At 36.2% G+C, this 27,070-nt stretch overlaps 1 protein-coding gene across 1 annotated transcript; it reads right to left on the bottom strand.

Annotated features, from left to right (window-relative positions):
- Window positions 1-1,715: 1,715 nt before the first annotated feature.
- Window positions 1,716-22,582, bottom strand: DDX52 (DExD-box helicase 52). The gene is made up of 15 exons (XM_017645338.3): window positions 22,400-22,582; window positions 21,102-21,294; window positions 17,717-17,844; window positions 16,328-16,513; window positions 14,139-14,282; window positions 13,350-13,461; window positions 12,415-12,487; window positions 11,720-11,923; window positions 10,481-10,571; window positions 7,315-7,437; window positions 7,039-7,189; window positions 6,793-6,868; window positions 5,432-5,503; window positions 4,788-4,874; window positions 1,716-2,418 (listed from the first exon to the last, which is right to left on the bottom strand). Exons 1-15 carry the CDS (start codon window positions 22,484-22,486, stop codon window positions 2,361-2,363), a joined length of 1,785 nt encoding a protein of 594 aa, XP_017500827.2. The 5' UTR covers window positions 22,487-22,582; the 3' UTR covers window positions 1,716-2,360.
- Window positions 22,583-27,070: the final 4,488 nt, after the last annotated feature.

The following is a 27,070-nucleotide window of genomic DNA, read 5'->3' as shown; positions in this document are numbered from 1 at the left end:
AGCGGCGTTCTGACCACGTGACCCGACCGGGTGCTGGGTCTCCACGCACAGTTCAATTCTGGGGCTGGTTGCGGGGTGGGGGGGGTCTCCAGTAGGTTAGGTGAATTAAATGCATTTTTCTTTTTCACTTCTGCCCCAGGGCTTTTACAGGGAAACAATTTGTAACAATATTGTTTACTGGTCACAAATCATTGGTTAGGAATTTTACTATTTTTTCAAAACTCGGTGTCCCTAAGAGTTAGTATTCACATTTTTACAGAAGAGAAAATAAAGGCTGAAATGTACTTTGCCCTGGTCATACAGCTGCAAAAGCAGCAGGAGCAGGATTCAAACCCAGGCATTTGACTTCACAAAGTCTGCTCATTTCACTAGAGCCAGCTACTCAATTTTCATGTTCTTTTTCGTAATTGTCTAATTTCACTGCTCCCCTTCTTTAGATGAAACTGAAATTTGTATAGCACATAGTCCCAGCTGACATTAAGGCATTCAGTATTAATCCATTGATATACCAAGTTGATACAGGTTTATGTAGCAACTTTATTTAAGGATGGGTGGTGTCACAGGAGAAAACACTAAAATAAAAAAGTAAAATGAAGGGAGTATCAAGGATCACAGAAGACATGATCTCTATTTCTGCCTGAATACTTTGTTCTCCTTTGCCTGCTAATTCCTACCTCTAGGAGACTTGGCTCAGGATGTCAGCCTTCTGTGACATCTCCAGTTCAGGTTAGATGCCCTCCTGCAACATTTCAGCATCGTGGCCTTATGTCTAACACAGCATTTGCCACAGTATTTGTTCCTTTACTTCAATCCACCACTACACTATAAGGGCAGGGGCTGTGTTATCAAGCCATGTCTTCCTAACCAAGTATATTTGCTTAATGGGTATTTGTTGTGAATATTTGTTATGACGTTACAGGTAGTGCCAAATACTTTCAATCTTGAGACATAGTTGGTACTACTCCCAATTTCACGCATGAAAAAACAAAGCTCTAAGAAATTAAAGAACTTACTCAAAGTCATTCAGCAGGCAAACAGATGGCACCAGCACGTCTACCTCCAGAATATATACTGAATCAAAGATCTGTTTGTAAGAACAGAATCCCCCCATGCTTCTAAATACTTTTTTTTTGCACCTTGTAGCAATGAACAATTTTTGTTGCATCTAGAATATTCAAGTTGGAGCCTACCTATCCTGAATCTAGAATAAAAGGTTGAGAATAAAGGAAACAAATGTTTAATTGAATTGCTGCTGAGAAAAAGCTACCTATATTGCAGTATTGTAGCAGTATTGATGATAATGACTGAAAGTCATATCAGGTGCCATTCCAAGCGCCTTACATGTATGGGTCGATTTTTTATTCCACTGTGCAAAACTAGCAACTGAGAAAAATCTGCTAATAGTAAATAGTCTCCATCACTGGATTATCATAATCCTTTACCTCTGGCAGAGACCTGCTTTACTAAATGGTGGAAGGGCCATAAAGCCTCAGGAAAGATAAGCTGTGAGACAATGCAGCAGAGGTGTTATCAAGTAACAGGAACATTCTTCCTTACCAGGATAAAACATTTAACAGTTTGGAGCAAAGTCATCTTAAATGGAAAGAGACAGGAAAGAGAATGTTTCAATGATGGAAAATTGAGTAAGAAGGGAGATAGTGACCACAATCTTGTAGTTGTAACATTATGAGGTAAGATATGAGGTATGTTACCAATGAGGTTTAAGGATATTTAATAGACCAAACAATTTAAAATCTTAGGGAAACTGAGTAACCAGACACAGAAGAGGCATCTTTTTGTTGTGGCTCATACCACAAAAGGCCATCAGTAAATTTAAAAGTAGTAAAATAAAAGAGAGCAGTAGGTTTCTTCTTAGTAGATAATGTGTGCTGCTTCTTGTCCATCCAAAAAAAAATGCTGGGGAGGGTGGTGATGGTGGGAAGGGACATTTAATCTCAAGCCTTTCCTTTAAATTTGGTTCCAGAAGCCTTTCCACAGCATACGTCACACCTTCCTTCACACTTGAAGGTAAAAATCCTTAAGAATTCACCACATTTGGGTGTTGTTATTTTTAGTGTAAGCTTTTGTTCTTCTTTAAGAAGCATCTCTCTGGATTCAAACCACAGAAATTTCAATGAATGTTATTTTCACTGTGTAATTATCTTAAAGTCACCTACAAATTGAAATCTGACATCATGCACTGGTAATTTAGGATCACTTTTCAGCAGTCCTATGTTTTCATAGTTGATTTCAAATATCCGGTATGGGTGATATAAGTCTTGAAGTATTCCATGAAAACAACATTCATGCTGGGATCATAAAATTACATTTCTGATGTAGTCTTTTAAAAACGTCTGTTTTTAACTTTTGTCACCAAGAGCTACTTTCTTCTTGCTTTTCTGATTAGTGACCTTTTTCCTGTGACAAGTAAGGAAAGCTGAATCAGAAATTCCAAATATATATGCTTTATAAAACTCACCAGTTTAATAAACATTTATTGAAACCTACTGTATAATCAAATACATGAGGCACTAGGAACGCAAAGATGCATTAGACATGGTCTCTTGACCTTTAGAAAACCATAATCACCTAAGTGAGACAGAGACATCACAATAAACAACACTACTACATGGTATAAAAGACAGATTTTGATCCTGACCTAATAATGAGTACACACTAGGTGCTAGATACTATTATAAGTGCTTATACATATTAACTTGAATAATCTTCCTAACTTATGAAGAAAATTCTACTATTATGCTCATTTAGATGAGGTAAATGTATAGTGATTGAGTAACTTACTGATCTTCACACACTGGTAATAAAAGTTAGACATGCACCCTGACAGTGTGACTTTTAGAGTTTAGTGAGGGCTACCAACTAAGTGTTAACTAAGGAAAAAAGTTTTGAAAAAAACACTACAGTATAGTAATGCAAAGTTCTTAGATGTCCATTAACTCATTTAATCCTGAACCAACCCTCGGTGGCAGAGATGTTATTTACATAATTATTCCCATTTTATATACAGGGGGAAAGAGGCTTAGTTGAAGTGACTTGTCCAAAATCACAGGAACAGGTGGTATTAGAGCCAGTTCTCTGGCTTCTAATCTAGTATTTCCCTCCATTGCACCAGGTTCAATTATAGTGCCAGAAGTGAGGTCCACCAGGTAACAGGATTCAGGCTTACAGCTCAGCTGGGAAGCTGAGCCTGAAGATGTGAACTTAAGAATTATCAGCATAGAGGTATGACATTCAGCTATAGGATCATTAAAGGAATTAGTCTAGAGTCAGATAGATGTTTTTATGCTATGTTAAGAAGTTCAGCCTTTAAATGGGAAGAAAATGGAGAGACATCAAAGTATCTTAAACAAAGGGTTGAAATGACATGATTTATACCAAATGTCCTGAAAGTTTTAGTGCAGCTTTAAGTTTCAATACCCCAAGTACAAATGCTACAAATTTAAAAAAATCAACACTTCAAGTGTAATTATTTAGAATACTGATGTTTCTTACTAAAATTCAACATAGCCACCATCTTATACTCTAGTTGATTCTAGTTAAAAACTTTAATCAGCTGCTGCTCTGTACCTGAAAGGACTGCATTTCTAATCCTAGCTTTATGATGGCTCAAAAAAGGAGGTTCTGATGCATGTGCAACGGTTCTGATATGAACACAAGAAAATATATGAGACACATTAGGTGCCCAAGATGACCAGGCAGGGTGACCTTCTCTACTAGTCCACTGGTCTGTGTCATCCACAAACTATGGCCACCAAAAATTTTTTAAAATGTATTAACAACTCATAAAACTGAGTAAGCACAAAATTAAAATGATTATTTTCTTTTTTCTGCATAAAATGATAGTGCATCCATTTTCAAGCCTTTTGTTACCTTGCTCCTTCTACATGCCTGAATTTTACCAGTCCTTCAAGATAGCTCTAACTCCTTGAAATCTTCTGTAACTACACCAACCCATAATGATCTTTTTCTTCCCTAAACTTCAATTTTATTTAAAAATTATTCTCTAAGTTTTTTCATATATAATCTCCTTATAAACTCCTATAAAACTCAAAGAAAAGAGTCTTATTTTATATTCATTTGTATATGCTACTATCATCCAGTATCTGGCAGGACAACAGGTACTTGGTAAGTGCCTACATTTAATATATACTTTAAATAATGATTTTCTTTAAATAATGAAGAGTATTGTTCAGAATACTTTAGCTTACCCCTATCAAAACCTGTAACTTCCTAGCAGTACTGGGCAAGAAAAGTAGTCCCGTGTGTATGCTAAAAAAATCTATGCTTTAAACTCCTCAAAAACTCAGCTAACTACTACAGATTTATCCAAGTCATACTTTTTGCAAGTATTACAGTGTGTTTCAGCATAAGCCTACAGTTAATACTGAAATCCTGCCCAGATTATGGAGCTTCAAGGAAGGCTCCATCAGTGTGGGTCAACAGTCCTAACTACTGGCCCTCAGTATTATGTCCTGATGCAGGCTGTGTGGAGATGGTGGGCAGTGTTATTCTAACTCACAGTGAATTGAAATTATATTTTCAAAGACAGAAAAAAACAGATCATTAATATGTATACAGACACAGAAAAAAATCTAGGATTGAATCACCCAAGTTCCCAAATCACAGGCAATAAGATAAATTACATTTTATTTCATTTTTCAACAGACTGTGAATCTATCAATTCTACTTCTAAAAATTCATCCTAAGGAAAAATACTGCCTACTAAAACTACATGACAGAGTTAACTTTGCTCACTGTATACTTACCGTTTAGCTTTTTCTAAGAAACATTTTGGAGTTGTACTAATGCTCTCCCTTTCCAGGGGCTTCTTAATCATCTTTTTCTTTTGTTTGCTGAAGGTTACAAAGAGAAGAATGAATTAAGTGCAGCTTAATTTCAAAGAGCTACAGATAAAACTAGATTTGATTCTTGACCACAAAATTCATTTTTCAATCCATTTGGTGGTTTACAATGAAACTGTATTCACTTTAATATCTCCTAGATTACCTCATTGTATTTAGAGAGGTAACCCAAAAAGATGATAAATTCAATTTTTCAAAAGGGCACCAATAATGATTAAAATGTCCTGTGTCACCCTTATATCCTGTGCCAAACAATCATTAGAGTTTTATTTTGGCCAATTAACTGCTTTTTTTTCACTTTTATCAACTAAAAGCCTAAGTGTGTTTCACACTGAGTAATTTTTTAAAAATCTGAAAATACTTAAAATGTCAAGAACAAAAAAACTGACAAGAACATACACTATTCACAAATATTTAAACAGAAACATTTTATCTTAGTGTTCTAGAAGTATAATATTGTTAAAACTTTAATGTGCAGGAGTGTGATATCAAGAGTATATATGCAAAGAGATAGAGAAAGAGAAGATCTAGGTAAATTCAAGTTGTACCTTAGTAATTTTTGGAAACCCTTTATGTATTCTGGTACAGGACATCCGGCCTGCTGTATAACGTTGGCAATGCTGAAAAAGGTACCCATAAACATAAATTTGTATCTGTTCAATCTGATGTTCACGTACTTAAACCCTCTGCATGATATAAGAGAACTACAACTACAAGAAGGAAAATAATCCAGTGAAGTGTTCTGATTACCAGATGTAAAATCATAATGAATTAGAGAGAACTGCTGGACAGAAATTATTGATGAATGATTTTAGATAGCAGCTATTTCTACTTAATGTTTATCAAGCCATAAAAAGCCACTATGCCCAATTTTGGGTAAGATACTAACTGAAGCAAAGTCAAGCTTAAATTTATTAATTGATAGTGTTAGTACAGGCTTGGCATTGTCTTAAGCTTTCCAGATATAGTAACTGATTCAAACCCCATCCTTAGTAGTAAATACTATCATTACCCCCATTGCCCAGACAGAAAACTGAGGTGCAGAGTTATGCTAATATGGGGGTCCTCAGATTCATGTGCTTAGAGTTGCTAAGGGCACCTTAGGTGAGTCCAGTCATTTAGAACATGCTCCCCTACATATGCACATGTGAAAGTCTGCTCAAAGCAAAACCAAGGTTGACAGAGCCAAGACTCAGAAGGCACAAACCAAAATCTCTGCCAAAACTGATAAACAGATGAAAGTTCTAACAACCTTGGGCCATAACTCAATTTCATTTGTTAGAAACATGAAGTGCTATCAATTTACATCAGCCTAAAATTACTGTAGGCAGCCAAAATTAGGAAATTCAGCTTCTGTATTAAAATCTATGATGACAGGTTAAATTCAGACTCAAGATTCCAGAAGTACATTATGTTACCCATGTATCAAGGGGCTACAATTGAATAATATTGGCCTGTGTTACTAAAATACTTCTTCCTGGGACTAAATATAAAACTCCATCTGCCCCTAATACTAATGGGAAGGATGCACCATGATTAGAAATAATCTTTATTGGGCTGAAGAGACTCAGGGGTTAACTTTTAAACTACTCACTAAATCAAAATATCACCGTAGCATTTAAGTAACACCAACTAATGGCTATTGGGAGAATCCTGTGAGCCTGAAACTTAATAATGAACATTCCATTATGAGTATTTCCAAATTCTAATAATGGAAGGGCAAAAACAATGCCCTTTGATCATTTTTCATTTTCTTATGGCTAGAATTTGGTTGACTAATGCATTAACACAATTTGGGACCTAGCCATTTTGTAATTATCTGTTAACTGTGTATGTGTGTGTATATATAGAAATGAATAATGAATGACAATCTTGCCTTCTCAATACTAAGTTATTTTTCCTAACTTACCTTCTTAATAATGGTTTATCATCTTCTGTGAAAAATGTAACAGCTTTTCCTTTATGCCCTGCTCTTCCAGTTCGACCTAAGGGAAATCAGACCATAAAAATACACTTTTTTTAGGGAAAGAGAACTTCAAGATTCACATATAAAAGTTACTGGATTTTCACAGCACTAAAAAATGAGCATGTCTGAAGGGAATAGTAGAGGTGCTAAGATAAGTGAGTGGGGCAGTGGCGTGGGGAGACAACTCACCTATCCTGTGAATATATTCCACTGAGCTGGTTGGAAAGTCATAGTTGATCACCAAGTTCACACCTTTAAAATCAATCCCTCTGGCTAACAATGCTGTACAAATAAGAACCCAGATTTTTCCTGCTCTGAAGCTGTGGACTGTGTTATCTCTCTGGTTAACAGAACATATTTAATGTTTTAGTACCACTCTAGGAATGGACAAGTACTTCATAATATCTAATGCCAGTATTTTAAAATTTAGTAGTTATTATTTTGAAAATATACATTTAACTTTACCTGTTGCTGTGTTCTGTCTGCATGAATAACATCCACATTAATACCTTCATATATGAGCTCATGAAAAAGTTCTTTAGCCCTTTCAATGGACTGAACAAAAACAAGAACAGGTGGGCTGAAACCCTAAAAGAAGGAAGGCAAAATAAGCACACATAACCCATAATCAAGAATACAATTGCAGTTATTTCATATCATTTTAGCTCATAAAAGAACTCAATTCAACATACTTTTCATTGCCAAATGTCTCAGACCAGAGCACTAAATCTGCTCCATCTTCCTCACTATCCATTCTCTACTCAGCTTGAGCTATAATTTCCAGTAATCTTGTCTAATTAATCTACTTTACTTTTCCACAGTGATGGATGCCCACTTCTTAAAACTATCATCTCTTGGCTTCTGTGCCTCAGAACTTTTCAAATTCTGCTAGTAGTAACTGTCTTTTTAATTTTTGTTTAATTGTGGGTATTCCCTTCCCTCAAAGCTTAGTCTTTGTTTCTCAGTTCTCTCAATATAATCTTTATTTTATTAAGTTAAATATAATGTTTTCAACTACCACCTCTAAGCAGATGATTTTTACATTTATATCATTAAACCCCACCTCCCTCTCAAACCAGCTTTCTATATTTTCAGTTGTCTACAATGGGGCTTAACGTTTTTATTTTGGTTCACATATCCCTTTCAGAATCTAACGAAAGCTATGAAGCTTTCTAAAAGGCAACCACACATTCACACAAAATCTAACACATAATTTCAGAGGGTTACAGACCTCTGAAAGGTCATACATGACTAAAAATCCCTAGTGTATAATCTCCATGTGAGTTACTTGTGAAAACCTTAAATGTCCTATTGCCAAATCATCTCCTTAATAATATTAATAAAACTAGTGCATATAGCATTTATTATGTTCCAAACACTATTTTAAGCGCTATATTTGTATCTATTCATTAAAGTAATTCTATAAGGTAGATATTGTTGTTCCCATTATACAGATGAGGAAACTGTGAAACAGGTTAACTTGCCTAAAGTTAGAATTCCAATCCAGGTAGTCTGGCTCCAATCGTTCATGCTTTTAACCATTTCTGTAATAACCACACACTTGCAAACACCTTTCCCTTCCATCCTCCCACTCTTCTTAATGCTCCATCACTAAACCTGTCACCCTCATTTCCTCTTTATCTCTAACTGGCCTAATTTAACAGTCTGCTATTTTGTTGCCTTACTTTCAGTCTCTTTCTATTACAATTCATCTTTTATGCGACTGTTTAACTAATTTCCCTAAAAATTATGTGGCCACACTTTCAAAAAATGTCCAGTGTTTTCTCTCAATGTGATCCCAACTTTCCTGTCCAAGCTGATCTTTCTCACCATACACTCTTTGCCTTAGACAGGTAACCTCTTCAATTGTCTCCAAACACACTCACTGTATTCACCTCCACCTCTTAGACTTCACTCCAGCAGCAACTCCAGTCATCAGCACTCTCCGCCTCCATTTTTTTTATCCCACAAATCCTTAAAGGCCCAGATGAGTAGCACTTCCTCTATAAGGCTTTCCCCAACCAATTCAACTCACCTTGACAGACCCATTATGACTATATGGATGCTGAAGAAAAACATTCTATGGTCTTTTATGGTACTTTTTTACAAACTGTCTATTACACAGGTATATTTATTTTATCCCCTAAAAAAGACTAATTCCAGGGGCAAAGCTTAGGATTTATTTATTTTGCTTTTATATTTTGATGTATAACATTTTATTAGTTTAAAGTGTATGACATAATGATTCGATATTTGTATGCACTGGGAAATGATTACCACAGTAATTACCATCCATCACCACACATAGTTAGATACTTTTTTTCTTACAGTGACAAATTTTAAGATTTACTCTCTTAGCAACTTTCAAATATGAAATACAATATTATTATACTGTAGATGTTCATTATCTTCTGAGAACTAATCAGTTTGTAACTGGAAATTTGTACATTTTGACCCCCTGCACCCATTTTGCCCATCCCATCCCCTACCTTCTTTTGTCTGTTTTAATTAGGTTGTCTTTTTATTCTTGAGATGTGGGAATTCTTATATGTTCCAGATATGATTCCTTTGTGAAAGTTCTCTCCCAGTCTGTGGCTTGTCTTTTCACTTTCTTAATGGTGTCTCTTGATGAGCAGCAGTTTTTAATTTTAATGAAGTCCAACTTATCCATTTTTTCTTTTCTGGTCAGTGCCTTTTGTATTCTTTCTCAGAAACCTTTTCCTCTCCTAATATCATGAAAATATTCTCCAATGTTTTCTTCTAGAAGCTTTATAGTTTATGTATTTTCTTTTCATTACTAAAAAATGAGCCTCTTTATCTCTGGTAGTATTTCTTATCTTGAAATCTACTGTACTGAATGTACTGAAAATCTCGGTCTTAAATTGCAGTGCTGAGTCCATTTTCTTAAATGTGTTTACTACTATGGGTAGGATTAAGTCCACCATCTGACTATTAGTTTTGCACTTTCTCCCATCAGTTCTTTTTTTTTGGTATCATTAATGTACAATTACATGAGCAGCACTGTGGTTACTACATCCCCCCCATTATCAAGTTCCCACCGCATGCCCCATTACAGTCACTGTCCATCAGCATAGTAAGATGCTATAGAGTCACTACTTGTCTTCTCTGTGCTATATTGCCTTCCCCGTGCCCCGCCCCCCATATTGAGCTTAGGATTTATATTTCTTTTATTATCCCAACTCTGTCCCCTCATAGTTACCTTTTAATTATGGCTTCTACTCATACTTACTTGAAGGGATAAAAACAGAAAACCCACTTAGTGTCCTTCTCATTCCACAATGCTCCAGTTCTATTAAGAAACGAGCACAGGGATGCAGGGAGATGAACGGAGCAGATACATACGCAGAAGTGAAGAAAGGAAGCTTTCAGGGCATAAGGCAGGTTTTTTCCTAGCCTACCCTGAGCTGGGAACAGAAGACATCATATACTAAGAGGTAAGACTCCCACCTTGGGACAACAGTTGGCCCAATGTACTTCTTAAGAATTTACAACTGGATTACTAAATATGATATAGGAACAGTAGTCAGTCTCCCACCAGTAATATTCCTTGGTGTGAATTTTATCAAATTGGTGAACTTTATCAAAACTCAAAAATGTAGTCCAAATATACCTTTTTAACAAGTTCTCTCATGGCCAAAAGTTTTCCAGTCTCAGTCCCAACAAAGAGAAGCTCTTGTTCTACAGTCTCTACTGCAGAATTCCTGAAAAGAAAACATACACTGTAATTTCCAAGAGCCATTTTTGCTTTTGCCCTCTGAATTCTAAAGAAATGAAAAAATTTACACATAACTCCAACAGAATAAAGTTTCCCATTGTCAATATAAGTAATTACTTATAACCTGAAAACGAAGTTGTAATTTTTCAATGTTTTGTTCTAATTATAAAAATGTCATCTAAACAATATTGAAAATACAGAAAAATGTAAACAAAGTAAACTGTCCATAATTTTTAAATTTTAGAATAAACTTTGACAATTTTTTGTATTATAGTCATAAATTTTCATGTATCTAATTTAGTTACAAAAAAATTTCTAAAAGTAAAAGTTTTGGAAAAAATGAGAACATTTTTAAGGTTATTACATATGGCTGAACTTTTTTCCTAATGATGAGCAAGGGTTCATTTATAGACAGTTGGGGATGAGGTATCTTAAGGCTTTATTAACACTCTATAAGATGCTGCAATACATTATAAGGTGTCATAAATGTTTACCCATTCTGTTGCCTGCCATATATTTATGGTGAATTTGTTCTATTTTCTTTTTATACACTGAAGTTTTAAGTTTAAGGTAGTCAGTGTATTATTTACTGTTCTATGTGGCTGCTTCTTTATTAACCTGGTATTACAAGTACTTTCTTATATAACTATAGTCTTCATACTTATCACTTCATGGATTGCATAATATTCTATCAAGTGGCAATATTAAAATTTCCTAAAGGTTTTTTTCTGCTATTGAGCACTCATTTAGCATAAAATGCTCCCCAAAATATTTTTTGAAAGGTTATGAATCAAGTGGCTCAGTAACACCAGCTTCCTTCTCTGGGGTCCTACTTATCTAAGCCATCAAAGAAAAAAAATACTGTAGGTGGCCACACAGTTCATGTTATAGTATGTGAACGGAAAAAATCCACTAAAAGTAAGATGATAGGAATGTAATATGACAATATGAGAATCTTCCTTTGGTTATTCTAAAATAGAAAATCCTTAATCAATCTGACTTTAAAGAAAACATTTCTTTCAGTAAAACTCTTAACCTCAGGTCAAACAACATATCTGTTTAAGGCTGAAAAAAAAAAAGAGGCTTATAGTAAAAGAAAAATACCTCAGTATGATGACACGGAAGAACAATTACCTTGCTCCAACGGATACAGTAATGACATTGTCCAGGTTGAGTCTGCACCACTGCTCAACATCATATGCAAAAGTTGCACTGAACATAGCTCTTCTGACCTTGTGGGAAGTGCAGGCCAGGAAAATGGAAGCCAGCTGGTCTCTGAAACCAGTTTTGCCGTCTTCAAACAGTTTGTCTGATTCATCTACTACGAGCCATTCAACACTAAGAAATAACAAGACAACTTGTAGATATTTAACTGGACGATTCAAGACACTTCAGTACATAGTGGGGACACATGAAGAAGTCAAACCACGATGTTACTTCTCAGATCCACACATCACACCAGAAAAAAATAAAAGAAAAAAAAAGCAGGAAAAAAAGTAAAAAGAGAAAATAAATTTATGTTCTATTCTATTAGCCTCAAAGATATGAAGTTCCATTAGTAACAACCGAGCTTCACATAAACCTCATAAACTACAACACCATTGCTGAAAGATGTGAGAAAGCTACTGGAATTCTGTGCAAACTGCTTGTCAAATTCCAAAACTTTCTTCCCAACCAGATAGATATTTTTCTGAGTTTAATGAAAACCATTTTTCTAAGCATAAACACTGACTGAAAACTGGCAGAGAGCAAGCTCTAATGGGCAATAATACAAGTAACTGAGGACGAAATTAAAACACACACAAAAGACATTAAAATACAATCTATACCTTGTTAAATCTATTCCCGGCGGATCTTGCTTTAATAAATAGATTAGTCGATTTGGAGTAGTCACAAGAATATCTAGGAAAAACAAGTGGTACAAACTGAAAACCCATATTCAGCCCTCTTAAATTAGGGAATTAAGCCTCCTGAATTTCAGTTAATAACCTGAAATGGGAAGAGGGAGACATTATACTCACTACAATCACTACACCAACAACACAGAAGTTCTTTCTTATAATAAGCTAACAGACATATTTTTTAATCCATCACAGTACAAACTGTTATATCCTTATTCATTTATTATATTTAATCTGCCTTCTCAACTTCTAACTGGCAAGAACACTGTAATCCAACAGTTTGATTTTCAAACCTTTTTTTTCTCCCCCAGAAAAATCCCTTCTATAAATGAAAATTTTATTTAGAGGCTCAAGATAAAAGAGAAAAAAGCAGATTCTCTGGCTGACATAAGGGTCAGAATGTAAACCTTTCTTATCTGCAGAGTACTTCTATGGTAGATAAAAAATCAGTAGTAAAAAAATAGTTTCTCAAGCTCAGCACTACTGATATTTTGGGCCATATAACCCCTTGCTATCGGGAGCTGTTCTGGGCACTGTGGGGGTATTTAACAGCAACCTGGCCTCTGCCCCCTATACATTAGTAGCACTCTCCCCAGCTGTGACCACTTCAGAGTGTCCAGACATTGCCAATGTCTCTGGGGTGGAGGGTGAGATGGGGGTGAGGGGCAAAACTGCCTCTGGTAGAGAACTACTGGTATATATGTACATAACTCCTGAGTCTGGGTGGGGAGGAGACCTCGTTTCACTTCTCTAAAAATCTAATTATATGCATGACTGTGTTTAAGAACTCTTAGGTGGCAATTAGGATATTTGTAATTTCCAAATCCCTTATATGCTCTGTATCCCAAGTATGATTTCCTTACCAAACTTCTTAGATGACCGAGGTCCAAATTTCTTGGCTGCCACTGCTGCTTTGTGGATCATGTGTATCCTGAATCCTGTTCCCTCAGAGATTTTTACTAACTCTCGGTGAATCTAAAATGGAAAATGATAAAAACATTAGCTGCTAAGATACTTGGATAAGATGTGCAGTCTCTTTTGCTATTAACAAAATAAATGTATTCCTAACCCATAAATATCTGAAATTAAACCCATAATAACCTGTAGATCAACCTGGAATCTCAACATTTTGTAACTTCAATGCCTAATAAGATTAAGTAGTTTCTTCAGATCTAGTAAACTAGTTCTGACAGATAAAACCAAACTCTTCCAATCTGTTAAATATTGCTTTCAGAATACAGTACTATTACAAAATGACTTCACAACTTGGCATGTATTTTCTATTAAGCACACTGGGAGGATGGAGCAGTTGCTGTATACTTTTACTTTCTCAAAAACTGAGATAAGGGTTCATTTTTCTAAATGAGAAAATACATTTTAGAGAGGGACTATATGTTACAGTACCCCTTCAACTTAAGGATTCTTGGAGCATTTACCAAAGAAACCTAAGTATTAAAATCATGTTTTAGAAAATTATTGACTTAAAGTTTTCCCATATGCAGTAAGATACAGAACAGTATGCTCTGTACAGAATACTTGACCATGACAAAAAACACAGGCCTTACTCTTTCTGAAACCTTTTTATTACTCTCAAGTAAGAAGTGACTGAAACAAACAACACACACATCCTCTTTTGAAGAAACAAGTCATACCTGGCTGGCAAGTTCTCGTGTTGGTGATATAATCAGGGCTCTGAAGCCTTTATTTGTGGGTTGTTTCAGCTGCATTAAAATGGGAATGCTAAAAGCCAAAGTCTTTCCCGATCCAGTAGGAGCAGAAGCCAGAAGTTCTCGACCCTAAAAGCAGAATACATTAAGTACAAGGAAACAGTACATAAACTTTTCAAAGCCTGCTCAAATGCTACCAGCCACAGAATAAAACAGTATGTAATGAATCATTTATTCATGTTCCCATCACTTTTTTAACATCATCCACCTCTGTGACCACTGCCCCAATGAAGTTTCTGAGCACTGCCACCAAAGTCCACTTAAACTGGGTAAAGAATATGTACAACTAAAATCCAAAGACAATTCACTACTTCAATTATTTCAATTTTTCTTTACCATTAAGCCCATTTATCAAAGCAAAATTATAAAACCAACTTTTTGTCCTGATACTTGTACTGTTCAACCCCTAGGGAAGGTTTTAATAAATAACAGAATGCCTGAAAGAAATAAAAAGTAGTAATAACCTGAGTGTCAGAGTATTATAGGTGATTCAAAAAGTCACTGTGATTTTTAAAACTTTAAACTGAAGTCATGACAGAAACAATCTTAAATGAAAATTAAAAACAAATTGACTGTAGTATGAGTCAACATCATTTAAATGTACTCTCATTTCAGTTCCTTCAGAAAACGAAAAGGAGTAGCATGGATGAAAAGGTAATTAGTATCCTTTAGCTTCCAGAACTGAAGGCCATATCTTGGTTATTACATGGGGAAAAAAGTCAGCTCTCATGACTCCAAAAAGGAAAACCTTAGAAAAAATTTCTGAAACCCTAATTTAACCCATATTTCTTTTAACAGGTGGATAGACAAGTTGCAGTATATTCATACAGTAGAATACTATTCATGGATGGAGCTAGAGGGTATTATGCTCAGTGAAATAAGCCAGGCAGAGAAAGACAAGTATGAAATGATTTCACTCATCTGTGGAGTATAAGAACAAAGAAAAACTGAAGGAACAGAACAGCAGCAGAATCACAGAACCCAAGAATGGACTAACAGTTACCAAAGGGAAAGGGACTGGGGAGGATGGGTGGGAAGGGAGGGAGGAGGGAGAAAAAGGGGCACTATGATTAGCACACATAATGTGGGGGGGGTGCACAGGGAAGGCAGTATAACACAGAGAAGACAAGTAGTGATTCTATTGCATCTTACTACGCTGATGGACAGTGACTGTAATGGGGTATGTGGTGGGGACTTGATAATGGGGGTAATGGGGGGAGTCTAGTAACCATAATATTGCTCATGTAATTGTGTAATAATGACAGCAAAATTTTTAAAAATGCAAAAAAAAAAAAAAGAATACTATTCATTAAGAAACTACTGATAAATGCAATATGAATGAATCTCAAGAACAGTATGCAGAGTGAAGAAGCCAGAAATAAAATAATAAATAATGAATGATACCACTTACATGACACTATAGAAGAGGCAAAAACTAATATGTAGCAATAGAAATCAGAACAGTGGTTACCTATGGGCAGGGGCAGAGTGAGGACAAAAAGGCACAAGAGTATGTTCTGGGGTGATGAATGTGTCATACATCTTCACTGGGCGATGGTTACACAGGGTACACACTGTTGAAACTCACTGAACTGTGCACTTAAAATCTATGTATTTTATTGTATGTGAGGTATTATTGAAATCAATAATAAAAGGTATTGGGGGAAAACACAAAGTCAAGTCATGCAAAATAATTCTGTATTTCTGAAATAGTTCCTGGGAGTTATAAACTAAATCATGGATAAACAGAACATAGTACCTATTCTCAAAGTGTTTACACTCTAGTAAAATGGAAAAGGTAAATATAATTTATGCAAATACACAGCAGTGTAACGTTGAAGATAAATGTTGCAAGGGAAAGAACATACTAAATAACTTGGAGAATTGGGCGGCAGGGGAAAGAGTGTCATTGGTAAAGGACAAAGATCTCATCTAGTTGTAGTAATCAAGACAAGTTTTATGGAAGCACAGGCATTTGAGATGGATTAAAAGCAAGGGAAGGATTTCAGCAGGGGATGATCAACTAGAAAGGAAGATTTCAAGGACACAGGGAAGAGAATGTGCAAACACACAGAGGAATAAATGTTAGAGGCACTCTAGACCTTCATACTCACATGCAGCATAACTGGAATGGCTTGCATTTGGATTGGTGTAGGTATCTGGAACCCTGCATCTAGAATGTTCTGAAGTAGTTGAGAACTGATTTTATATTCCTGGTCAAGTTGCTGAAATGTAGCAATTGGGTCAGGAAGATCAGTTCCTTGGATGTGAATTTTGTGTTTATTCCGGATGAAGTTTATCTGTAAAGTGAAATAAAGGGGTCACTGTTGATATGGCCAAATACACTGTCAGATGTTATAAAACAACAGTAATAGTTTCTAGGACAAGCTTTGGTAGCATTTGAAATGTTTTGGTTAAATTCTAAGCCCTAAAAGATACAGATATCAGGTACATTTCATGCCCTTTCATAGACAGCAGACCTTCAAAACAATGAAACCTATCCATCCACACTTGCTTCACATTAATGCATCAATGTCATGAATAATGGTATATTTATGTGCTACCATCAGAGTCATAATTTATAATACTATACCATCTATATATTCTTTATATGGCACTTAGCACACAAGTGCCAATGCTTTTTCATGATTTAACCTAAACACAATTTTTAAATTTACATTTTTTAAGGTTTATTGAGGTATAATTGATATATAAAAAATTGCACACACTCTCATTTAAATTTGACTCCACATTGATTCCACTGGACACTTTTTAAAAAATTAAAGTATCATTGATATACAATCTTATGAAGGTTTCCCATTAACAACATTGCCTAAACACAATTTGTCAAAACTAAGTACCAAAAGAACCAAATGGTGTTGATTTGATTTGTTTTCCCATTCTGTGATCCAGACACAGCCAAGTTCTGGACTCCAGGTTACTGAAGTGTGCTGAACAATCCACCTGTGATATGGCAGGTGTGCAGCAGACATGACAATGGTATATTTATTGTTTCTTCTGTATTCTACTCCCCCTAGTCCCAAGGTATAAAATAGGTTTCTTAGGAATTCTCTCAAATCCCTGTCAGAGGAAATCCTTCTAAACCAGTGAGCTTAATAGGGGAAAAAGGGGGCCAATTTTATGTTTATCAAAAGGGCATAAGAAATTTTAGAAATTTAATTCTGAACACATTATCAACATTGAAACTTGAAACGGTCAAGAATTATACAGTAATACTATAGGATAATGTATATATGTATGTGTGTGTATGCATATGTAATCTTGACCTGTTCAAGTTTCAAGATACTTTAAAGAACTTTAGACAAAAAACTTTAGCCATAACACAAACACCCACTTTGCTGTAAGATCTCATTAAAATCTAAACTCAGGTAATCAACCTTTTATCTTCACAAAACCTACATTTACTTTTGCCAACACTACCCAAGGACAGTGAAAAATTCACTAAGTCAGAAAAGCAACTAGGGCCATGACATTTTTCTAACCTTTTCTTTTCTGAGATTCTCCAACTTCCCTGAAGTTAGTTTATTTTCTCTTTTAGCTTTTTTATCTTCAATCTTTGCTTCCACAGATGATATCCACTGTATAGTAGAACCTTCTTGAGAAGCAGTTTCTAAAATATATTTTTAAAAATTAAAAGATTTTAGGTGCACCATTCTTGGGTATAGGCAGTTAATAGTACCTTCACCCTAAACACAAGAAACAGTACTAGCTGATACAAGTAGATAAAAGAAAGTAACAGGAGGTATAAAAATTGAAAAGGAGAGGCAAGTTCTGTGTTGTTAAACTCAGAGCTCTGAAGCTCATTCTCTTCATTTTGTTAGTTATATCAGCTGTGTAATATGTAGACAACTGTATACTTGAACACAACAGGAGATTAATCTAAAAACTACTTGAACAGTAGGAGATCTCAATGAGTAAGCTTCTCTATATCCAAACAACAAGCAGAAAATAAGTATGATGAAAGAAAAGATATCACTTATAAAGCAATGAACACAACACAATACCTGAGGACTACTCAAAAAAGGCTGCAATTCTCACTAAATCTATAAATAACATTAGTTCAATGAAAAGTACTGACAGGGCTATTTTGGTAATTGGACTAGCTGACTTCAACGTTTATATGAGAAAATAAATATATGCAAATAACTAGAAAATTCTAAGAGTGATGAGCAAAGAGTAATGAGAAATTCTAGAATGTTTTTAAAATTTTTTTCAGCTTCACTGAAGCACAACTGACATGTAATAAATCGCACATATTTAAAGTATACAATTTTGGCATACATATACAGCTGGTAAACCACCAATATTCAAGGCTATTTCTATCACCTTCCAAAATTTCCTTGTGGTCCCTTGTAATGCACCGCTCCATCCTTAGGCAACCACCTATCTGCTTTCTGTCACTGTAGGTTATTTTGCTTTTTCTCAAATTTTATATAAATGGTATCATGTTGTATACTAAGTTTGGTCTGGTTTCTTTCTCTCAGGATAGTTATTCTGAAATTCAACCACATTGCACCATGTATCAATAGTTCTTAATTTTTTTATTTACAGGTAGTATTCTACTATATGAATACACAATTTGTTTATCCTTTACCTGTTGAAGGACATTTGAATCATTTCCAGTTTTTGGCTATTAAAAATAAAGTTGCTATGAACAGTTGTGTACAAGTCTTTGTGAGGATTAAGTTTTCCTTTGTCTTGGGTAAATTCTAGGAGTTGAATAGGTGGGTATGGTAGATGTATGCTTGACGTTTTTTTAAGAAGTCCTTTGTCAATTCCAACCAAAAAAGTCTACTGGAATTTTAATTAGGTTTGCATTGATTCTATAGATCACTTTGGGGAGAAAATATTCAGTTGCCTGATCAATGAACATGGTATGCCACACCATTCTACTAGATTTTATAAGGTCACAGTAATTAAAACAATCTGGTATTGGTATATGAAGACAGAAATATAAATCAATTCAACAGAACAGAGACCAAAGATAGATTCAAATATATATGGGATATGAGTTTACAATAAAAGTTACATTTAAATCCAGTAGGGATAAAATGGATTATCAACATATTAGGAAAATTGGCTAGCCATCTGGAAAAAATTAAGTTAGTTTCCTACGAACTCCTTATATCAAACAAATTCTCAGAGGGTCAACGATTTCAACATAACAAAATGAAACTACAAATGAGAAAACAAAGGAGAATTTCAAAAAAGAAATTTTTTTTAAGGGCTTAATGTTTAGAGGCATGAACAAAAAAACAAAAAAAATAAAGAGAAGATAATTTAACACAAAATGGTTGAAAGAAAGGAGATAAAGGTGTCACACGACATACTAGAAAACACATTTGTAACCATAGTATGTTAGACATAGAACTAACTTCCTTAATACATATGGGGTCTAATAAATTAGGAAGAAACATGAACAATCTAGTAGAAAAATGATATAAAATACACAAACAAATTTACAGGAAAGGAATTCTCGTACATTGATGGGATGGTGAACATCACAAAGTAGAATGACTTTTTTTTATTGAAGTGTCATTGATACACAGTCTTATATTGGTTACAAGTACACAGCAGTCGTTCAACAGTTACTCATATTATTAAATTCTCACCCCCACTAGTGCAGTTACTATCTGTCAACATAGGAAGATGTTACAGAATCACTGGCTATATTCTCCATGCTGTACTACCAAACCCACGACCAACTTGTAATTGAGAATTTTTGTGCCCTTTTATCCTCCACACCCTCCCCATCAACCGACCCCAAACCCTCCCCCTACAATGACTTTTTTTAAAAAAATCAAATTTTATAAGACAGTTGGCAATAATAGACCCAAATTACTAATCCATAAGAATGTGAATTTTCCAATTAAAACTATGTATGTCTATACACATTTGTTGCTAAATTGTTGAAGTACATATCTGTGTGTTTCTTCTTGTCCTACATTTGAATCTTTTCCCTAAATATGTGGCAGCGCTGTTTTTTCTTTAATCTTAGTGAAAGATTTTATCAAACTTTACTACAGATCGGGAAGTAAAATTACTTTTTCTAACAATGTAACAGCACAAGTGTGGAAACAAAGTTCCACAACACAGGAACTGTTTCAAATTAATTATGGAATATCCCTACAATGTACAACAGGCTACTAAGTTATGCTTCAATGAACAAAGCAGTAGACCTACTGATAGAATGTTTCTGGCAGATAATTCCAAAATATCTCAATTTAAAATAAATCTATGTTAACTCTAAAATTCCTCTCCTAAGAATTTATCAGACAGATACACTCACATAACACATAAAGGAGAATGACATTTATTACAACACTATAAAACAGTGAAAGTGAGGAAACAAACTAAATGTCCATCACACAGAAACTTGTTAAATCAATTATGGAATATATAGTGGGATACTACACTGTGTTAAAATGAACAAGCAGTGCACTTTCTACTGATTACAAAAAATCTCCAAGATATATTGCATTTTAAAAAGGGAGAGGTAAGGTTCAGAACAGAATAGCATATAGAGTATGCTATCATCCTTGTTTTTTAAGGGACATATAATACATGTGAATACAACATCTCTACAAAAATACATAAGGAATTGATAAACACTGGTTGTCTCTGGAGAACGAGGTGACTAGAGACAGTGGGAAGAAAATTTACTTTTAACCACTGTATAACTTTTTAAAACCATGTGTATTTATTAATTTATTAAAAAGGTAAACGGCTAGGAAACTTAATAGATGATCAAAGGAAAAGACAGCCTGATAGTACAACAAAAGACCCTGAGTGACTGTATATTGTCGGAGTTATAACCATAAACTTGTTTATTTTTGTAACTAAAAAAAAAAGCAATCAAGCACTAACCTGAAGTCATCTTCCTCCTCTTTTTCTTGTTCTGCTCCCTCTTCCTTTTAATTAGGTTCTCTTCTTTTTTCTCTTCATCTTGGAGTTCCTGATGAGTTGATGTTCCACACTCACCTGGGACAGACTTATTTCCAAAAAAGTCCAGTCTCTGCAGGACCTCTGAAGAATCAAAATCATATTTCCTTTTTCCTACCTAAAACAAAAAAAATTTTTGATGAAATTTGCTGTCAGACTGTTACTGCTTTCATCCAAGCAGTATTGGAAGTTAGGATGTAGGTTCAATGACTCCCTATCTTTAATTTACCCTTTCAGCAAATATCTGTTGCTCTGACAAATATGTCTGGGCAAACAGAATCCACAATGATATCTCTTCTGACCTTATAGCAGTAATAACAATAATAACCATAATAGCAATCAATACATATACGCTTATCAGAGTAACACATGCTGTCGGACAGATTTCCAAACACGTATATATGTATTAAATTACTTCCTCCTTCAACAGCCCTAGGAAGTAAACGGCAGTTTTACAAATGAGAAAAATTGAGGCATTAGAAGGTCAAATAACTTGAGCAAGGTTTCAGAACTAAAAACTTTCAGACCCAGGTTTTGGACCCGAAGAATCTGGCGGCTCTTTATAACCAAAAAATAACTACACTGCACTGCCAGCAAGAAAAAAAAAAAAAACAAAACACGTGTCGCGGGCGCCGACACACAGACACAAGGCCCTAGTCACATCAAGGTTGACACTCAAGATTTTCCATAACAGCGCCCCAACTGACTTCTCCCGATTTATCAGTCACTCACTACTTTCCTATGTCAGTCCTCTCCCTGTTTTTAAATGGCTCTTCTCTTTGAACACGCTGTGGGGTTGCGGGAATAAAAAGAACCCTGTACAGTAAAGGTATGTGCGTGCCAGGCCAAACCCGGGCAGATTCTGGTGAAAGAATCTGTTCTTTCCGCTTTGGGCTAATTCTGTTTTCGAAATTCCTTCCCACCAGTTTCGGAGAAAAGGTTACTTTTGAATAACGGATTCCAACTGTTGCTTTGAGTAAACTATGGGGTGGGGGACGCGTTTCCGTGCCAGGCCCAATTAAGTCTATAACAAGATGGAAAGAGTTCGCTTAGACGCCTGGACTTGACTGGGTGGGTCTGCGAGGAAGCGTCAAGCAAAATGAGGGACAATGCCGCAGTCTGGCCACGGGGTCTCCGTGTGCCGGCTCTCCCAGCAGCCAGTTCATTCTCGGGCTCCTAATCCCCCTCAGTTACTCGGGCTTCTATCCCTCTGCGCACAATACCTGGAATCGGGCTGCATCAGCCGAGAAGCGTCTCACGTCGAATTTGGCTCCTGCACCAAGCCGGCGAAAGAGATCGTGAGCGTCCATCTTCACCCAGCAGGCTCCGCAGCCCCAGAGCGCACGCGCAGAGAACTTTCCTCGCACAGAAGGCTTCCGGCTTGGCCGTGGACGGAAGTGACTGGGGGGTGGAGCCTGGCTGCTGGGAAAAAGTGGGCTGTATTGTCGTCATACGGTCCGTCATTATTTGTTCTTTCAAAAAATATTTACCAAGATCCTCTTACGTCGGGCATTGTTCTTGGCTTTTATGGATAACATCCCGAGATTCCTCACCTCAGGAAACTTTAAGTTTTAGTGGAGGCAGAAGGTATTGTTAAATAAATTAGCAAGATAATTTTCCAAAGTGTAAAGTGCTAGGAAACAAATCCGTGTTATTGATGGAAACAGGGAGGGGCAGATACTTTTAGGTAGATTAGTCAGGTTCATTCTAATGAAGTGATATTTGAGCTAAGAGGAGGCAGCCTTTCCCAGATCTGAGAAACAGCTTTCCAGATAGAGGAAATACATGCCTGAAGAAGAGAAAAGGTTTGGAACATGGAGGAAATAGAAGGCTGGGGTGACTGGAGCCAAATTGCAGCCAAATTGGGACAAATAAGGTTGGAGGGACAAATAAAAATCAAATATCATAGAATCTTAAAACAAGGTCGTGGTAAGGAATTTGGATTTTACTCTAAGCACGTGGGAAGCTATTCAAAATTTTTTACTGAGAGAGCTGATCACCTTTTATACTCATTTCCTCCACCGCATTTGTACTATACAAAATTATTTACTTGTTCATTGCCTCCCCTCCTAGAATGGAAGTCCATGAGCACCGGAGTCTAATTTGTTTCACTGCTATATCCCTAGTTCTTGTATGTTCTCAATAAATATTTGATGAATGAATGAGAGAACGTTTTATAAAAGATTATTTTGGCTATTGCAGTGGAAGCAGGGAGGCCAATATAGAAATGGCAATGGTGGCATGGACTGGGTGGTATCTGTGCTGGTGGAGGTAAATGAACAGGTTTGGGGATATTTTGGGGGTAAAGCTAAATGCACCTGGTGGATTTCCTTTGGAGGTTAAGGGAAAGGGAAGAATCAAAGATCACACCTAGGTTTTTGGCTTGAAACCCTGGGTACATGGCATACCATTTACTGAACTAGAGACGAGTAAGGGAAAAGTAACTTTTTGGTGAAGATTAGGCATGGGTGTGTGTGGAATCAAATGCTATGTTTTGGGCATGTTAGATTCTAGTTGACTTTAAGTCGTGACATCAAGGTAGGTAGTTGGTTCTATGAGTCTGAAGAAGGTCAGTGCTGGAGAAAGAAATTGAGGTGTCATCCACATATAAATGATACAATAGAGTTATACAAGATTTAGTTTATTAAAATCTGAGTTTTACATAGTCAACCACAAAGTGTGAGAAATATTTTAAATACTGTGGGTGCTGCCTTTACACTCAAGGAAAGTAAGTTTGGATAGAGCAGGAGATGGGGGTGTGAATCTGCTATATCCTCAGTTGGATTCAGATCCTGATTCCCTCTTAAAAGTAGGAGCATCTTGCTGTCTTATAAGTGAAAGCATTTTGCTGCTCCAAATATGTTTACTCTTTCTTTTTTTCTTCACAAGACTGGGTTTGGGACATAGATTTTTTTTTTTTAACTATCATTGATATACAATCACGTTGGTTTCAAATGTACATCAAGGCAGTTCAACAGTCCTCATGATCAGCTTATATTGTGATTGTGAATCATTATGACCTTTTATCCACATCCCCCTCCCCCCTGCATCCACCCCAATCCCTCACCCTTGGTAACCACTAGTCACTTCTCAGTGTCTGAGTCTACTGCTGTTTTGTTCCTTCTGTTTTGCTTTGTTTTTATATTCCACAAATAAGTGAAATCATATGGTATTTGTTGTTCTCTGCCTGGCTTATTCCAGTGAGCATAATGCCCTCTAGATCCATCCATGTTGTTGCAAATGGCAAGATTTCTTTTCTTTTATGGCTAAATAATATTCCATTGTGTATATGTACCATGTCCTCCTTATCCATTCACATATTGCTGGACACTTAAGTTGCTTCCACATCTTAGCTATTGCAAATAGTGCAGCAATAAACATAAGGGTGCATATGTCTTTTCCAATCAGGAGTTTTGTTTTCTTTGGGTAAATTCCTAGGAGTGGAATTACTGGGTCAAATGGTATTCGTATTTTTAGCTTTTTGAGGAACCTCCATACTGCTTTCCACAGCAGTTGCACCAATTTGCATTCCCACCAACAGTGTAGGAGGGTTCCTATTTCTCCACTGTCTACTCTTTAAAAATAAGTATTTTTCATGAAACACAGCCACTAGATAAGAGCCAAGTACTTCATCTGTAGCTCAATAAGAATGATTTATCTGAACATGGGAGGAAAAAAATTGAGCTTTTTAAGAAATGAAATATTGGTTTTCAATTTGGCACATAAATATGCCCATAACCATGTATAAAATCAACATATATGAGACCACAGCTACTGTGCTTTATGGGTAATCTAAAGAATTTCCAAGAGTAATTCCTTTTCATGAGGTTTTCTTTCTTTAACATTATGAGCCAACTTTAGAACCCAGTCCCTACATAAATGGTGACAAACCCATATCTAAGCACATGAGCATGAATGTGATCCCTTAGACAAGTTATGTGAATAGGGAAGAGAAAGGGACCCAGGACTGACTGGCCCTTAGAATAGTCCAATATTTAGAAATCAGGTAGAGGAGAAGATACCTATAAAACAAGAATTTGAGAAGAAGAACCAGTGAGGTAAGAGACAAGAAATGTGGAGTCACCAAAACCCAAAGATTAGTGATCAGCTGTTTCAAAGGCCATTGGGAGGCTGAAGATACAAAAAAAAAAAGCTCACTGCATTTGGCAATTTGGAGGTCATTAGTGACCCTGCTGGTATCAGTGGCAGGGTGCATGGAGATGATTGAGCAGTGAAGGTTAAGAAATGGAGACCATGATGGAGTCAACTCTTCCCAAGGGTTTAGCTGAGAAGGAAAGGGGTGCAAGCTACAGGCAGGTATGGGTTCAAAGGAGGGTTTGGAGGTTTTGTTATATTTTAAAAGATGTGTGCTAGGGGATGTTTGTAAATTATAAGGAATGACCTAGTGAAAAGGTACAAACTGTTGATGCAACAAAGAAGGGAGAATAACAGGTTGGGGGTGGGATGGGATTTTGTCAGGTTGTTTTGGAGGGTTGAGGAGGGAAGAAATGAGGAGGGAAGATACAAAATAATGTTCTCTAAGAGTGGGGCAGTGGGAAAATGCATCATACTGCTGGGTAGTGAAAGCCCATTTGAATTGGAGACATGAATTAAAAGAGACTAATCAGCATGATCCAGCTGCTTGGACAAGGGCTTGAGGACATTGCAGTGTTGGATTTAGCCAGGGTTAAAGTTATCTCAGGTAATAAAATATAGGGTTATGACAGAATTCCTCATGCGCCCCCTCCTCACAAGACAGCCCCCTGGGACTGATAGTTCAACAGGAATTTAGCCTCCTGAGATCCAAAAAGGAGAGGAAATCTCTAGGGATGGCACTCCTTATTAAGAATAATGCTCTGGGTTACACTAATAAGAATTGCATTGAGTGTTGAATATTTGCTATATACTTTGCTTTCATAAGCACGTAGTTGGACTTAAAACAGGCCTGAGCCCAACCTCTCCACCTATTAGCTATGACCTGGTCAGATTAAACTCTCGGGGATGAATGTCCTCCTCTGTAAAATGAGAATCATGACACCTACTTTAGGATTGTTCTGAGTGTTAAGCTAGTCTCATAGGCAATGGGATATAGAGGAAAGAGTGTAGGTTTTTGGTATCAGAAAGACATATGTGTGAATCCAGTTGTATCATTAATAATTTGGTAATCTTGCATGGGTTATTTCACCGGTCTGTACCTCAATTTCCCCATTGGTAAAATACGGGTTATAGGATTATAACACTTAACTTGAGGGCTAGGAGTAATACAATTGTTCATCACAGGCTCAAAATGGTTGATATGGAGGTCAGACTAATACATATATACATATATATATCCTAATATACATAGATGATAATTATTACATAAAGCATTTGGAACAAAATCTCAAACACAGTATGGTGCTTAATAAATATTAGGTCTTTCCCACCTTTCAGTCCATTCTCCTAGAGAGTAATTTTGACCCTAACTGCACATTAGAATCTCCTGAGGAACTTAAAAAAAAAAGAAAGAAAGCAGTCCTATTCCAGGAAATTCTGGTTTAATATTTCTAGAGTAGATCCCTGGCATGTAATGGCTGAAAGCTTCTCGAGTGGTTCCATTTGCAGTCAGGAGTAAGAATCAATGCTAAAACTGTCTTTCTAAAGCCCAAATAGGACCATGTTGCTTCTTTGCTTAAAAACCTCTCATGATTGCCCATTGTCTACTGAATGTCTGAGCTCCTGTAATTTGTATGCCAGGTCCTGAGCAGTGGTTCTCAGTGCTCTCAAGAAATGCAACACACTCCCATAAATAACTTCAGCTTGGGTTCAAACCCATCCACCTTTTTACTGCCAGCAGTGTGACCTCAGGCAAGTTACTTATCCTCTCTATGTTCAATTTTATCATCTCATTTGAG

The sequence above is a fragment of the Manis javanica genome, chromosome 4, assembly GCF_040802235.1.
Source record: "Manis javanica isolate MJ-LG chromosome 4, MJ_LKY, whole genome shotgun sequence".
In the NCBI taxonomy this organism is placed as follows: domain Eukaryota; kingdom Metazoa; phylum Chordata; class Mammalia; order Pholidota; family Manidae; genus Manis; species Manis javanica.
The sequence above is the reverse complement of the archived record's forward strand: the minus strand, read 5'-3'. Positions and strand labels throughout refer to the sequence as shown.